This window comes from Melanaphis sacchari, unplaced genomic scaffold (genome assembly GCF_002803265.2).
Source record: "Melanaphis sacchari strain LSU unplaced genomic scaffold, SCAv2.0 Contig0_pilon_pilon, whole genome shotgun sequence".
Lineage (NCBI taxonomy): Eukaryota > Metazoa > Arthropoda > Insecta > Hemiptera > Aphididae > Melanaphis > Melanaphis sacchari.
Genome location: NW_020270366.1, coordinates 2195619 through 2211450, shown reverse-complemented (window position 1 = coordinate 2211450; position 15832 = coordinate 2195619). Strand labels below are relative to the sequence as shown.

At 24.8% G+C, this 15832-nt stretch overlaps 3 protein-coding genes across 5 annotated transcripts; 2 read left to right on the top strand and 1 right to left on the bottom strand.

The window, feature by feature from the left end:
* The first annotated feature begins 91 nt into the window (after positions 1 to 91).
* On the top strand, positions 92 to 8335 carry LOC112593877 (RRP12-like protein). Its single transcript, XM_025338462.1, has 21 exons — positions 92 to 364; positions 432 to 624; positions 1781 to 1907; positions 1978 to 2178; positions 2237 to 2353; positions 2661 to 2861; positions 2941 to 3179; positions 3255 to 3516; positions 3578 to 3748; positions 4288 to 4406; positions 4469 to 4601; positions 5004 to 5243; positions 5313 to 5542; positions 5660 to 5783; positions 5851 to 6142; positions 6214 to 6368; positions 6699 to 6961; positions 7043 to 7221; positions 7275 to 7403; positions 7952 to 8026; positions 8081 to 8335. The coding sequence occupies exons 1-21, from the start codon at positions 235 to 237 to the stop codon at positions 8287 to 8289; spliced, it is 3789 nt and encodes a 1262-aa protein (XP_025194247.1). The 5' UTR covers positions 92 to 234; the 3' UTR covers positions 8290 to 8335.
* A 67-nt stretch (positions 8336 to 8402) lies between these two features.
* On the bottom strand, positions 8403 to 11927 carry LOC112596658. 2 transcript variants are annotated; one of them, XM_025342421.1, is made up of 3 exons: positions 11830 to 11927; positions 9789 to 10154; positions 8403 to 8594 (listed from the first exon to the last, which is right to left on the bottom strand). In XM_025342421.1, exons 2-3 carry the CDS (start codon positions 10113 to 10115, stop codon positions 8403 to 8405), a joined length of 519 nt encoding a protein of 172 aa, XP_025198206.1. In that variant the 5' UTR covers positions 10116 to 10154; positions 11830 to 11927. The 2 variants fall into 2 exon arrangements, with proteins under 2 accessions (XP_025198206.1, XP_025198213.1); XM_025342428.1 differs by lacking the exon at positions 11830 to 11927 and adding an exon at positions 10382 to 10481.
* Positions 11928 to 12116: 189 nt separating this feature from the next.
* LOC112593743 (coiled-coil domain-containing protein 93) lies at positions 12117 to 15825 on the top strand. Of its 2 annotated transcripts, none has more exons than XM_025338278.1 (13): positions 12117 to 12134; positions 12239 to 12393; positions 12888 to 13001; positions 13074 to 13168; positions 13237 to 13348; positions 13645 to 13791; positions 14058 to 14207; positions 14276 to 14433; positions 14515 to 14628; positions 14968 to 15179; positions 15272 to 15392; positions 15465 to 15549; positions 15619 to 15825. In XM_025338278.1, the coding sequence occupies exons 2-13, from the start codon at positions 12313 to 12315 to the stop codon at positions 15778 to 15780; spliced, it is 1551 nt and encodes a 516-aa protein (XP_025194063.1). In that variant the 5' UTR covers positions 12117 to 12134; positions 12239 to 12312; the 3' UTR covers positions 15781 to 15825. The 2 variants fall into 2 exon arrangements, with proteins under 2 accessions (XP_025194063.1, XP_025194055.1); XM_025338270.1 differs by lacking the exon at positions 12117 to 12134 and adding an exon at positions 12157 to 12175.
* Positions 15826 to 15832: the final 7 nt, after the last annotated feature.

Here is a 15832-nt window from a genome sequence, read left to right as displayed (position 1 = left end):
TTAAATTCTGCGTTTCACAACATCCTTGACATTTTTCCCACGTGCTAACATATTACAATTTTGATATGATGAATGATGATTGGGATTTGAGTCTTGTGAATTATAATTTTTTCATGTAAACACTAAACATGTATAACGTAGATTTGTAGTACATAAAAAGTGTATATCTAACCATTATTGTATTTTTTAATTTTATTATTCTGTTATTTTTGAATTCTGTTGGATTAAGTAATCATGGCAAAGTTTCGAAAAAAATTGAAGTCTAAAGGCAAACGATGGATAAAAGGACAAAGCTCCGTCACCAATCCAGATTCAAAAAAATATCGTTCCCAAGCTCAAATGAACTTTTGCAAGCCAATATTTGGTAAGTACTTAATATTTTGATGAACTATTTTTAAATAATTAGTCTAAAACATTTTACTTAACTCTAGGAACTGCTCTAAATGATGGAAAAAGTTTGTTGACTCAAAACAAATTGAAGGAACATGATAATATTATGAATAATTATAGTTCTAATAAATCTAAGCCAGATGATGTTATGTCTCAAACTTCAGCAACAACATACAAAACATTTGAGACATTTGCTTCTGATTGGAGCTCGTGTACCAATCCGTCTTTTAATAGGTAATTAAATATTGTACCTAATCATTTTAGTTTCATTTAGTAACTTGTTCACTATGAACTACAAAGTCTTTTTTGTCATCTTTAACAATGCTTTTTTTTTTGTTAGTATAAAAAATGTTAAATTAAAATCTGTACAAAATAATATAACGTTCTACAAATTGATGTGATATGGGAAAGAGTCCCTTTTTTTCTTTATTTTAACAAGAAATATGCAATGTGTACCCTTGGGTATAGTAAGAATATGCAATATGATACTTTGTACACGAAAACGTGAGAGAAGAAGTCCTATGAAAGCATTACCTATTTGTTTATTATTAATTAATTTTTTTTTTAATAAATCTCGACACCAACTTCTTTTCATTTGTGAGGAATTACCTGAAATTGTGCATGAAACTATATTAGATATAAGGGGATTAGGATGATATGGAAATCTGTTATGGAATCTTTTGTAAAATGTTCCTGCTTCAGCTTGAACTATTTTAATATTTAAATGTGTGTGCACAATATAGTTGGAGACATATGGTGGGGCATAAGTGATTAATCTTAAAATGGAAGGAGTCCCTAGAAATTTTTTTTTGTTTAAGCAAAAAAAATTTTCTTGGTATGTTCTAGTACTTATTTGTGTGATTTTTTTTTCTATTTTACATAACTTATCTAAAAATATTTTTCACATATACAATCAAACTTTATTAAAAGCCCATGAACCACCACTGCAGATAGGACTTGTATTTTTAATTTGTAAAATAAAATTATAGGCTTACACATCATTACATGTCATGAAAGGTACGAAATCCTGAGCAATTGTCCTTTCTGTCTTGCTATTCCGCCGACGTTTTTGATGTATTATAATATTTTGATTAACCTAATCAAATATTACTATTTAGTCATAGGTGTTATTTCAATTAAGCTATTCATTGCTTAAAATTCTTGAATTATATTTGTACATCATTTGTTGATAACTAAATCATTCTCTTTATAAAATAATAATCAGTGCTTTAGATTGTATTTGAAAAACAAAATAAAAATTGTACTTTTAATGATTTTGCCATGATTTTTACTGTTATTTTTTAATTCTCTTCAAATGTTAGAGGAACTAAAAATTTTATAATGGTTAGAAAAAATATATACTTTTAACTTCTATCAATTATTATTATAGGTTGCTAAAGAATTTTAGTTCAAACTCTTATTTACATAAAGAAATGCTAGCTATACTTGCAGCATTAACTGAAGTAATTAAGGCTAATGGAGGTAAAGAAACTTCTACAGAGTATTTTGCAGCTCTTGTAAGTAGATATTTTGTTATTTTATCATGTTGAATGTATCTATTAATATTTTTGAAAATTTTATTTTTAGATTACTACTTTACAAACAACCTTAAGTAATGGCCAAGATGATTGTGAAGAAAGTGTTACAGCTATGGTATCATTATTAAGTATGGGTATGAAATGTGTTCCTAAAGAAGTTCTCTGTACTAAATTTGGACCAACCACTCATACTTTATTAACAACACTTGCAAAGTTTGCTGAATCGGATAATAATAATTTATTAAAATCGGTTAGTTTTGATCTCATTCTTTTTTAAAGTTTTCACTTGTATTATAATATTTTTATAGGTATTTAGTTGTTTATCTTTGCTACTTCGTATTCAAGAAAAAATTGTTTGGTCTCATAGTTCTACAGTACAAGTATATGATGCAATTTTAAATTTTATTATACATTCAAAACCTAAGGTAAGTCAAATTATTTTAATTATTATATTTTAAGGAATGTAATAAATGACTTAGTTATGAAATTGCAAATTCATGAGTTAAACATATAAAACCTTTTTGAACAAATTAATTAAAATTTAATTTTTAAAGACAATCTTTTTTAAAGTTTAGGTTTCATGAACTGAGCCAAATTAAAGTGAATTAAGCAATTTCTAAACTAATGCATAATATTTAAAATTTGAAAAGCATATTTTTAAATCATTAATTTTTTTTTTAAATTCTTTTTTTCATTATCTACTTAACATAAATATTTTCTTTTGATCTTTAGATCCGTAAAGCTGCACAACATGCAGTATGTGCTATTTTAAAATGTAACAAAGATTCAATGCATCCTATGTCTGGTTATACTGCTACATATTGTACTAAAGTGTTAACATCGAGTACAGTAGCAAGTAACACAACAACTATTCTTCATGTTCTAACTCTATTAAAGGAATTGATGCCAATTTTTCCTAAAAAAGAACTAAAAGTAAATTCAATTTAATAGTTTTGTTCAGAATAAGTTAAATATTATAACCATGTACTTATGTATAATATTTAATTTTTAGCCTCTTTGTGAAGAAGTCTTAAAGTTGATGACTTTAAACCATCCATTATTGCTTTCATGTGGCTTTCAAGTATTCCATGGTTTATTTGTTTCTTATCCATCATCAGAACTTGTTCTCTCATCTACGCTGAATGCCAAGTTATTAATGGCTCTTTTTGATTATCGTCCTACGCCAATGGATACACAACCTACTTTAGCTTGGTTAGCTGTTCAACAAGAAGCTTACATTTGTTTATCAAAGTAAAAATCATTGTTGTTTAACATTTTAAATGTAAAAAAATAAATATATTTATATTCATGCACACTTTTTTATAGGAGCGACTTATCGTTATGTATATCACACTTAAAAAGAATATTTAAAGTATGTATTGAACTTTGGATTAATGGAAATTCGGAATCTTTAAAAGCATCTGGCTCTACATTACGTGTTCTTATTGAAGATTGCATTGGAAAAGCTACTGATTCATGCTATCATCAGAATATTTCTATTTTATTTAATTTAGTAACTCAATGTTTATCATACCAGTATAAAAATGCTTGTCCTCAAGTTTTACACACAATATCTACATTTTTCAAAGTATGAATTATTATTGTAAAATTGTTTTTATAAACATTATGATTTATTTATGATATTACAGTTTTATGGAAAATGTGCTCCCAATATATTCCTGGAATGTATAAAATCATTGGGACAGCTTAGGGATTCCAATGAAATAACATTTGTTAATGAATTGGAAATGACAATTGGAGCCGGTATCAGGTATATTGGGCCTGAATACATCATATCAGATAAAGTTATTCCATTAAAGGTATATATTATTTTACAGTGAACACTTTCTTAACTTTTAGTAAAATAACAATATATTGTATTTGTGTATACATACTTTTTCAGGTATTGTGTTTAGTAAATATGCAAATCTTATTTAACTTTTTATTATTTTAAATTTACAAATTATGACTTAATTATGATGATTATTATTATACTTAGCAAAATAACTTCTCTAAAATTTCATCTAGAACCAATATAATATAATATTAAGAGCTGATATTTAAAAATATTTAAGTATATTTTTCTTAAAAAAATATTATCTGTCTTAATAAATAAAAACAATCACGTATTAATAATTGTTAGCCAGGTAAGTGTCTTGCCCTATTTAATATAACTTTTTGAAAAAAAACTGTTGGTGTTAAACTGACTTTTTATATCTATATATATCTAAAAATGTTTTTTTAATTTATACAGTCAATTTTAACAATTATAAAAAAAAAACTTTATTCATTAATTAAATATTTTTCAACCAAAATGATAAAATCATCTGTAAAAATTTTAATCTAAATTTTATTTTAGGTGGACGATGTTGGAGAATTTAAGCGTAGTTGGTTATTACCTGTTTTAAAAGATAGTATTTCAAATTCTACCCTAAAATGCTTTATAGACCACTTTTTACCTCTGGCATTAAAATGTCGGTAAGTACTCAAATCTAAAATATTTAAAACATATTTCTGATCTATTTTTATATTTGTTTTAGAGAAATGTATGAAAATGCTTTAAAAGCTAATGATAAAATAACTGCCATTAGTTATGATCTTCTGGAATCACAGATTTGGTCTTTATTGGCGAGTTTTTGTTCAAATCCTTCTGATATATCCACATCTTTTCGGGTAAGATAAACCTAATGCATAGATATATCCCATTCAAATTAACTAACTATGTAAACTAATTAATTTTAATTATTTGATGTTAAGTTATAATTAATTTAATTAGTTATGTGTTTTTGTATAATTTAATTATAAATTTAAAGGGTAAGTTTTCCCAATTTTTATTTTTTTATTAAAATTATTATCATTTATTATTATTTGTGAAATAATTTGAATTTAAGTTTAAAAATTTTATTGGCTCCCCTGAAAAATTGTAAAAATAGAGTTAATGTTATCTTTTTGAGAGTCGCCTACAATTAAACAATCAGTTAATTTTTAGAGAAATAAATAGACAATTAATTAGTGTATTTACTCAGTTAGTCATTTCTATTTATATAAATCTTAATATATTAAACAAATTTTTAGATTATTGCCAGAACAATGGGTACTATGTTAAGCACTCGTAAGGAGTTACGAGATACAATTCTTGTGTCATTAAGGAAACTTATAGATTCTGTTTCTAAGAATGATGAAGCAATGGATGATAAAAAGCAGTTGTCTTATTTTGCAAAAAACTTTTTACCAATTTGTTTGAATTTATATACTAACCCTGCTCATGGTACAGATGAACAAGCTACTAGATTTTCTGCGTTGGAAACAATCAAAGTAAATTAAAATTTTTTTTTAATAAATTTAATGATATTATTACTTAGTTGTTTCAATTTACTATTACAGATGTATTTGACACTGTCAGACGATGAAATAAAAGAACAGTTATTTAATAAATGTTGTAGTATGCTGGATAATTCTAAAGATGCAGAACACACAGTGATAGAAAGCATTCTTGATATTATTGGAGTATTAGTTCCTTACCAATCTATTAAAACATTAAAATCATTTTTTGATTCTCGAATTTCTAAAGTTAAACAATTAAAAAATTTCAAAGAAGAAAAAAAATATTTTAGGTACTTATTTAATATTTATTTGTATGTGTGATATATATGAATATAATATATACACATTTATATATTTATTATTTAATAATAACGTTCAAAATGATAGAAGTGCAATTTTTTTAACAGGATTCTGGAAGAAATAAGCAGTTCTAAGTCTCCAACTTGTAATAAGTTTGTAAAAAAGAACTTTGAAAATATACAAAATTTTATAATATCAACAGCTCAAAATGTTGCTGCTACCAGTCGTGGGGTAAATACTTATATTTTCAATGTCTTACATTTCTTACCTATCAATATTTTTTAATTTATATTTTTAGCCTCGATTACGATGTTTAGCACATCTTTTAGATCATTCTGATGAAGATAATATAATTCAAAATATATTAGCTCATCTCCCTGAAGCTGTACTTTGCTGTAAAGGTTCCACCGTTAATAAAAGATGTCGTGAATGTGCTTTTTCATTGATTAATAAAATGGCTTTATTAGCAATTAAAGTTGAAAACGGATTAGAAAACTTTTTAAATGCTTTATCAGCAGGATTAGCTGGTTCAATTCCTATGATCAGTTGTACTATTTTAGCATTGGCTTCAGTTCTCCATAACCGTAAAAGTATGTTGTAAATTTTAAATAAAATAAAAAATAGTACATGTATTGATTTTATTATACTATATTTGTTTTAGATGAAATTAATTCAAATCAATTTGAAACAATTCTAAGTAATATTTGTTTACTTATTACAACTGGAACTAGAGAAGTAGTTAGCTCTGCTTTAAGTTTTATCAAAGTGATTATTACTTCATTTTCCAATGATCTGATGCCTCACCTTTCAACAATTGTAAGCTAAGTTATTATTAAATATTAATGGTGTGTTGTTCAATTAATTTTTGTATTTACATGAATATCAAATATTTAAAAAATAATTATAAACAAGTTTATGAATAAACTGATTACATATATCCATTAAAAATTATTTTTTAGAGGTATATTTAAATTAATAATTATATTACTTAGAATTTTCTAACAAATACATTAAATAATAACAAGTTATATCTATTTATAGCTAACAATGAAAATGAAATATTCATTCATATTTATAGACATAATTATTAATTGTATAATGTTCTTACTAAGTACAGTAAAATTGAAATGTGTTATTTATTTTTAGTTAACTTCTCTTTCAAAAATGACAGATGATTGTAAACGAAAATTTCGTCAAGAAACTAAAAATATATATCAAAGACTGGTACGTAAATTTGGTACAGACCTTATTATAAAATTGGTACCGAATACTGATGTTCAAACACACGTACGTTTACGTGCTATATACAAAGAATCTGAACGATTAAAGAGAAATAAAGAAAAAAGAACTAAAGAAAAAATAAGTGATAAAGCTGATATTGATTTTAGTCTTAAAACTAAACCCAAAACGTATGTATAAAATATTTTATTTTGCTTTTTTTTTTTTAAATTAAGATTATTAATAACAAACTATTTTTATTGCCTTGTTAGATTTGAAGAGATTTTAGCAGAGTGCGAAGAAGATGATGAATTAGAAACTAGTATCAACCAAAAACCAAAAGCTAAACTAGAAAAAGGCAGAAAGAAAAAATCTACTGAGAATTATTTACATGAAAGTGAAGATGATATATTAGATTTTACAGAAGCAAATTCAAATAGAAAAATCTTAAGTAAGTTCAAATTTATAATTTGTGTTTTTTTAATAATTTTTTCTTATGTTAAGTGTCAAAACCTAAAAGTGAACGTAATACAAGTATTCAAAAGTCATCTAATGTTGATGATAATATACAAACTGCACCTGATGGACGTCTTATAATTACTGATGAACCTCAAGCACCTCCAACAAAGTCAGGTAATACTATATATATTATATGGATCTTTGTTTTTAATATTAGTTGAAACAATTACCATTATTTGCTGATATATATTTTTTTTGGAATATTTTAAATTATCTATTACTATAATTTATAAAAAAAGATAGGATTTTGATGATCTAAATAATACACAAAAATAAAACTAAAAAGAATTTGTAAAAATGTCATAATTTTCAAAAATAAATTTAATAAATCATCATAATATGAGTGTATTTAACTAATTGAAAAATGTATTATATAAAAAAAAAAAAATATGCATTATACATGAGTAAAAATTTGTTTTAAGCAATAAATAAAATAAAAATCTATATAAATTTAAGTTTATTTGAACATTTTTGCACCACTGTCAGCTCATAAAACTGTAATCGACATCTTAGTTGACTTAATTTTAGGAATTTTTATAACTTTAAATGAATATTATTAATATTATTTATTTGAAATTAACTGCAGTTTAACAAACAGTATATCACATATCTGTTTAAAACACCACTATTTTATTATTTTTTTTTTTTTTTGTATTAAATAGGTATTGAGGAAGATGAAGTTGACGACAACTACAGTGATGATGATATGCCATCAAAAAAACGATTAAAATATACACGTATGTTCAATTTAATATTTTTCTTATAAATACTAATAACAATGTACATTTCAGCTGGTGGCAAAGGTATTCATCGACCATTAGATAAACATTTAGGAAAAGGAAAGATAAATAAACAAATGAAGAAGAATAAAACTCAAAATCAACCGCAAGGATCTTACAATAAAAACAAAGGAAAGAAATCTAATGGAAGTGTTCGTCCATTTTCTTATACTGATTTCAAAAGTTACGGAGCTTCAAATAAAAAAAGGAAAAGAAATTAAAATATTTGTTAATAATGCAACATAATATTGTCTTATTGTTGATGATTGAGTATTTAAAATTAAATAAATAAATAACACTTAATTTGTTTGTGCCTATAGTATTTATATTATTTTTAGTAAAATTCTTGATTATTTGAATCAAATTGAATTAAATCAGGACAAATGCCTATTTTTCTAATTAAATCTTCTATAGTTTGAATACTTGAATTTTCATTTTCATTTAATTTATTAAATAGTGTTGTCAACGCCTCTTGACAAACATTTAACCATTTTTTTGATAGCTTTTTTATTTCATCTAAATTATGCTGAAAAAAAATATACGAGAAACAGTTAATTAAATTAAAATAATAATATAAAGGTTATACAATTATAACAAAAAACATTATCGTGCTAAAATTAAAAAAATAATATAACTAAACTTATTTGGATTACATTGAACCAATTTTTAGATAAATACAAAGACAGTTGATATTAAACATCATTTTTTTCAAAGTATAAATATTAAATACTGGCTAACTGATTAGGATAATCAAGAATTATGTTTTTAAAATGTATTGAATTACAATATAAACAAGTTAATTAAAAATTAAAATTAAATAGTAAAAACTACTATATTCTATAAAAATTAAATTTACCTACTCTACCAATAAAAATTAGTTATATTTGGGTATCTCCTATTAATATTACTGATCACAAACACTGGTATTAAACATTGTAGAATTACAATGTGTATATTATGTAGTGAGCTGTTATATTTTATTATTTTCACAACACTAAGCTCAGAGGTCTACCATGTAATTAAGTAAAAAAGGTTCACAAAAAAGAATAGCATCAAAAGCTATACATGTACTATCGCATATTCTCACATATGAATTTAAATACAAACTAAATCTACAAACATTTAAATTATTTATTTATTTTTAATTGAAATGTGGAAAAGTTGTTAGGGCCTACCGTGCAATTGCACATTTATATGATAGGCTAGTCCAATCCTGACTAGGTTCAACAGTCAGTTGTAGGTGTGTGAAAAAGTGAGTAAACTTAATTTGAGAAGAGTATATTATAAGCACACTAGATACAAATGTGTAATTGTTCTAGATAATTTTTAAATGATTATATATTTGGAAAATATCAAGGTTATTTAACTTGTAGTTTGGATTGAAATCAAAAATACATTCCTTAAACTTGATTAAAAACAAATTAAAATTTTTTTTAAATACTAATTAAAAATAATACTTAAATATTTTAGTTAAAACAAGATTTAACATTTTAAAAAAAGTTGTATGCAGATTATTAGGGATAGTTTAGTTAAATGGTACTTAAATTTTAATACTAAATAAAAAGAAAATAATAGTATTTATTTTATTATTTTAGAAAGGATTAAAGAATATATTTATGACATTTTTAGCTCATCTTTTATTATGTAAGGTTTTGAGCACATTACAACTATCAATGCCTAATATATATCTTTAAAGGATCAATTCAAATAATTATCCAACCTGTTCACTATTTTTGAGTTCCGATTTGAGCTCTTCTATCATACGACGTTTCTCTAATAAATTCGATGTTGTTTCATCCTTACACTCCAACTTTGGAACTGATTTGTCTTCATCTTTAACATTTAATGTTGTTGAATTTTCAGTTAATTCAGTGGATTTTGATGTTTCATCACTAACTTTTATTTTCTTCAAAACAGTTTTGGGGGTTAGTATACCTGTGGACTTCCTCTTGAGTCCTACTCTACGACAAGGTGTATACAATTTGTTAGTATTACTTGACAGCTTACATAATGTTGGTGATAGAACAGGATTTTCATTATCAGACATTTTATTCTATTGATAGTTTTTAGTTTTTCAATCGTAGATCTAAATAAAAATTAAATAATTTACTACTTTATAAGTAGATAATTTACATATTATGATTTGTTTAAAAAAATCACTAAATTATAAGTGAGAATCAGTAATATTTTAAATTAAATAATAGAGTAATATTGAAACTTAGAATTAATGTATATAAGTGTATTAATAAGAAATTAATTGTGATTTATGGATCAAAATCAATGATAAACTAATTAATAGAACTAAATAGGTACTTGAAAATAATGCAGTTTTAAAGAATTTTTTGTTTGTTATAGGGTTTAAAAATTGTAAACGTATTTATTGTAGTGCGAATATTTTTGGGCTAATACAGATTTCTGGATTTTGATAACAGTGAGATATTATCAAAATCTAATTTCAGAAAACCGGTTTTGCCAGCCTTAGAATAAGAATAATAGAATCATGAATGTCCCTTGCTAAAAAATAGTTTTTCCACCGCGATGTGTAGGAATTAGGAATTATAAGGTTTGCTATTTCACGTGTACAGTGTACGTGTACTCGAGAATACTTTTATATTTAATTATTTAAATATTGGTATTATATTCGTTTTGTATTAGCATATATTTTAGAATAATACTAATGAATATAATTTCCCTATGTATAAAAGTTTTGATTATAATGTTTAATGGGTTAGGATCGGAGTATTGGGCCATGGGGGTGATATAATTCAAGAGAATTTACTTATTTACTCTGGTTCGATTCTAAACCAGAATATTATATTTTTGAACATGCTTCATAACTCGTAAGCTATTTTATTATTAGCTATTTAATATGAAAACAATATTGTTAAACACTATGCAGTAATATTGTATATTCACTATTCTCCTATATTAAATGTACACAGGTACGTAATTTATTTTTCAATGGTCGTAAGTTATTTTTATTATAAATGTTTTGAATATATGTTGATCAATGATCATTGATTACTAATATTTGAAATAATAACTGGTACATATTTTGTGATGACTGGTAAACAATAAAAATGTGTACCTACACTAATTAATGAGATAGATGATATTATAAGTGTTAAGAGTTAAAACTTACAATTACAAACAAATAAATTCAAATGATAGATGTCTTAATAGTTTTTAATTATTAACATTTGCTGTAAATTACTTTTATTCTCATTTTGGTCGAATGTATGATAAGATGTTTATTTTTGAGAAAAAAATTAACAATTTAATATAAGGTTCCTCATAGTTTGTTCTTATTGCAATTTGAAAATATCAAAATTATATTTGCACAATTTTTTATTACACCTGTATAAGTACTATATATGTTGCTAAAATTGTATATTTTTATGAAAATTATTGATTTTAATTATCTATTTTGTTGTAAGTTATTCCATTAATATTAATTGAAAACACCATTTTGTGTATTATTATTTACCATCAACAGAGAACTGAGAAATGTTCAAAATATTATGTAGATTAATTTTAACCTGTTCATGCCACAAACCTATTGACGCCGATCGGTAACATCGACTTATAATTCAATAACTGCTAGTAAAAATACACGAATTAATATTAAAATATATAATTTCTTATAAGCGATTTGTTTTTGGAATGAATTACTTATTAGTATAAGACTAATTAAAAACAAATGTTTTTAAAGCCTAAAACTTTTTAAGATTTATAGTTATAAATTTTAAATTGTGACTTACATGCTTATGAGTTATGAGTTATGATTGTTATGAAGTTCATTTATATTTTTATCTAGCTATTCAGCTCATTGAGTTCTCTATGTCTCTATATAGTATGTTATTGTTATATCCTGTGATATTACTTTATGATTCAGTTATTGCAATGATATCTATATTAATTATATTATCTAAAAACCGGCGGATTTTTATGATGATACGTTATCACCTCTGTGCCCAAAATATTGATAATAAAGTTAATAATTTTATTTAATACTGTTTTATTTTAATGGTTATAATAATTAATAATAATAATTAATAAGTTAAATGTTAGTAATTAGTAGTACCTTAATCTTTTGAATTCGATTTTGTGAGAAAATATTTTTTTTTGTTATTAATATCAAAATAAAATAATATTATTTTAACTTTTCAGTAAATATTTGGTTACATGTTACCACTGTCTCGTCTGTAGGTAGAAGGCTTGATATTTTATAGAAAAATCCAACTATGTTACATAGGGAAGTGTTTAAACCTAAAAGTTTGAAAATATCAACCACGTTTATCGATGCTGATGGGAGAGAAAAACAGGTACGTATAAGATGATGTCAAACTCACATTTGTTGTCTTCATCTTGTAAGTGTATACATAGCAAATTTACTCTCAACAGTTCATATTATTTTTGATGCTTTAATACTAAAGTGAATCATGAAAGTAAATGGTAAAATCATAATCTGTGTTTGTATCATGGTTTTTTATGATAATTCTGTTTTTAAACAGGTTATAAACTTTTTTAAATTACATTGTTTTATACACTCAAAATTTTCTAAAAACTTAACATATACACTTTAATTATGTTTTTACTATTGTGTTCCATTATAGATCGATGATCAATGCACTTTAATATTAAAGTTAACAAAGCTAAACTAACTGCTGAATGTGAATTTGCATGTTATTCATTTGTTAGACAAAGAAAACAAATGCTGGTATAGCGACCTCTTATGAAATATGGAATAGTATAAAATAGAATAAATGTGATTAAGATGGCGTTTCATTGTTTTTAATATTGTTAATTACATTTTCAGATCGAAACTAGAGAAGATGAAGAACAGTCGCAGAAACTGCAAGAAATCATAGATCTGTTAATTGCAGCTGGATATTTTCGTGCTAGAATTAAAGGCTTATCTCCATTTGATAAAGTATGATTGATACATTTTTATTTTTTAGTGTAATAATTATATGGTATGTTTATTTAATACATGTTCATGTAGATTGTTGGAGGTCTTACATGGTGCATAGATAATTGTAATGTTGACTTGGACATTGATTTGCACTTCGACGAATCATTAGTTATTGGACAAAAGATGTAAGTTTTGATCTTATTTTAATGTAGATTTATAAATATTATTTAAAAAACTAAATTATTATTGATAGATCACTCACAGAAAAAATTGTGTCTGTCCTACCTAAAATGAAGTGTCCATATCAGATTGAGCCGCATCAAATTCAAGGCCTCGATTATATCCATGTTTTCCCTGTTATTCAAGTAATTCGTATTGAATAACAATATATTACTAACTTAAGTATAAGTACTAAACACTGTCACCATGTTCTATGTAATTAATAAGTTATTATAGTCTATAATATACTAAATAGTTAAAAAATATTCAACAATTTCACAATGTAGTTGGGTGGATTATAAATGGTTAATGAAATAATTTTACATAAACAATATTATTTAATTTGGTAAATAACAAGAAAATTCTAATTTTGATGATAGTGTAATAGTGCTTTTATAATGTTTTTTATTTTAGTATAATATTTACAAAAATCAATTTTCAGTGGTTAGTAAAGCGTTCCATAGAAAAGAGAAAAGAAAGAGGTGAATTTTTGATGCTCTATGCTGCAAATCAATTTGATAAGTTAATTTGTAATAAAAATGTCTTGGAAAGTGAACCTAAACATAAAGAAAAATGTCTCCATCTTAAAGTAAGTAATATAAAAAATAATGTGCTTTACTCTGATCAATTTTAAGTAATGTCTGTCACTGAATATTTTTTTTCTTTAGTTTATGGGTATCAGATTTTTTATTTATTATTTTTAACAAAAAAAATCTAATAGGATACTGATTAACTTAAAATAGTAAATTTATTGTCACATAATGAATAATTTATAGTAGGAAAATATATAAAAAAAAACCTCTTATCCCTAACTTTTTTAATTAAATTAAAATTAAATGTATGTATTTATTTCAGAAATGTTTGACTGGCAATAGAACAAATAAATCCTTTCACAAAGAAGAACAGAGAATAATGGAATGTATTGATGATTCATCTGAACCTGAAAATATAGAAAGTTGTGAATGGTTTATTAAGAAGCCTTTTAATGCTGACGACTTTATTGAAGTAATCAATGTTTATTTGTGTACACTAATTTTTGTGTTATTTATAATTTTTGTATTATTACTGCTTAGACTGTTATGACAAATGAAGAAAAAATCATCAAGTTAAAGGAAGAAAATCAAAAATTAATTGAAGAGTTGGTACACGCTCAAGAGGAAACAAACATAATTGAGAATAAAATAAAAACAATCAATTTGCAGAGTAACAATATGGGAGATGATAGAAGACGGTAGATATTAAAACAACATTTTACTACCATCTGAACACTAAATTAGTTTAATGTTTCATATTAAGATTAATTTTTTTCCAGGGAACATGAAAAAATTAAAATTCTTTTAACCGAGTATGAAAAAGTGAAAGAAAACGAAGAAACATTCCAAAAAGAGTGTGAAATAAAAATGGAAGAGTACCAGAAAAAAATAAAGTACAGCCAGTTTATTCATACTGTTTTGATTTTTTATGTTAATGATTTGGATTTTTTAATTCTGTATTTTATCTTGATTGACTTTTTTAATTTCCAATATTAGTTGATGTGTGGAAATAATTTATAATGTTGCATGTACTAAAAGTATTAACATTTAATTTGTTATTGATGAAATTGTGACATCAAATCTTTTGTTTGTGGAATTAGATGCATTTTATTCACTGCCAACTAATGGAATACTTATACTGTGTCACTATTAGCTCTATTATTTTCAGTTACTTGTTTATGTACTTAATTGTCTCGATATTATAATATTGTGTACAACCATTTTTTTGTTAGGGAAACTAATGCATTGCTCGAAGAACCGGTAGAAGATGATATTGAACTTAAAGAAGAATTAGACAACATTAGAAACATGGTGGAAGCAGCTAGAACGAAATTGAGTAAGAAAGCTAGAGCTGTAGGACTAATGAAACGAAAACTTGATCAAATACCTGACAGAGCTGAATTAGCTCAATATCAAAGACGATTTGTTGAACTATCCAATGAAGGTATTGTTCCTGCATGATTTTTTTTTTTTATTTGTTGATATTTTAAATGTTTTAATCTTTGGTGTTTTATTTATAAATCAATGTTTATTTAGTATCAGCCAGGTATCGAGAGACTAAACGACATTATGCTCTTTACAATACCCTTAGTGATGTTCAAATGTATTTAAATAAAGAGTTATCACTATTGAGTTCAATTCTAGATGCTTATCCAGAGTATGTTGTCAATTGATAATTGTAAAGAATATTTTTTATTGTTTTAATTTTTAAACACCTTTTGTATTTTAGAGCAGAAAAATCACCAGAGTCAAAAGAACGGTTTCTGAGGCAGTTGGAAAACATAGATGTTAGCGTAATACAAACTTTAGACAAGGTAAATTTTTGGGATTAATTTAGTTTTCCACTGAGTCTGGTGAATTTAACAATATGACCATGTTTTTAGGTGGAAAGTAAAAGAAACAAAGAGCAAAGTATTAAGTCTAATCTAAATAACCAGTTATCCACTTATATGTCTGCGCACCGATATTATTTAGCTGCTGTAAAGGAGCTTGAGACTGAATTACAAAAGAATCTTCAACTTCAAGAGCAGATTGATCAACTTTAAATTAAATAGTGAATCAATACACAGTCGTTATTTATTTTTTTATTTATATATA

Coding starts and splice junctions, on each gene's coding strand:
- LOC112593743 (XM_025338278.1), top strand. CDS start 12,313: ATGTTACATAGGGAAGTGTTTAAACCTAAAAGTTTGAAAATATCAACC. Junction 13,169..13,236: donor TTAGTTATTGGACAAAAGAT/GTAAGTTTTGAT, acceptor TATTATTGATAG/ATCACTCACAGAAAAAATTG. Junction 14,434..14,514: donor ATGGGAGATGATAGAAGACG/GTAGATATTAAA, acceptor ATTTTTTTCCAG/GGAACATGAAAAAATTAAAA.
- LOC112596658 (XM_025342421.1), bottom strand. CDS start 10,115: ATGTCTGATAATGAAAATCCTGTTCTATCACCAACATTATGTAAGCTG. Junction 8,595..9,788: donor AACTCAAAAATAGTGAACAG/GTTGGATAATTA, acceptor ATTTTTTTTCAG/CATAATTTAGATGAAATAAA.
- LOC112593877 (XM_025338462.1), top strand. CDS start 235: ATGGCAAAGTTTCGAAAAAAATTGAAGTCTAAAGGCAAACGATGGATA. Junction 2,862..2,940: donor TTCCTAAAAAAGAACTAAAA/GTAAATTCAATT, acceptor TTTAATTTTTAG/CCTCTTTGTGAAGAAGTCTT. Junction 6,143..6,213: donor AGTTCTCCATAACCGTAAAA/GTATGTTGTAAA, acceptor TATTTGTTTTAG/ATGAAATTAATTCAAATCAA.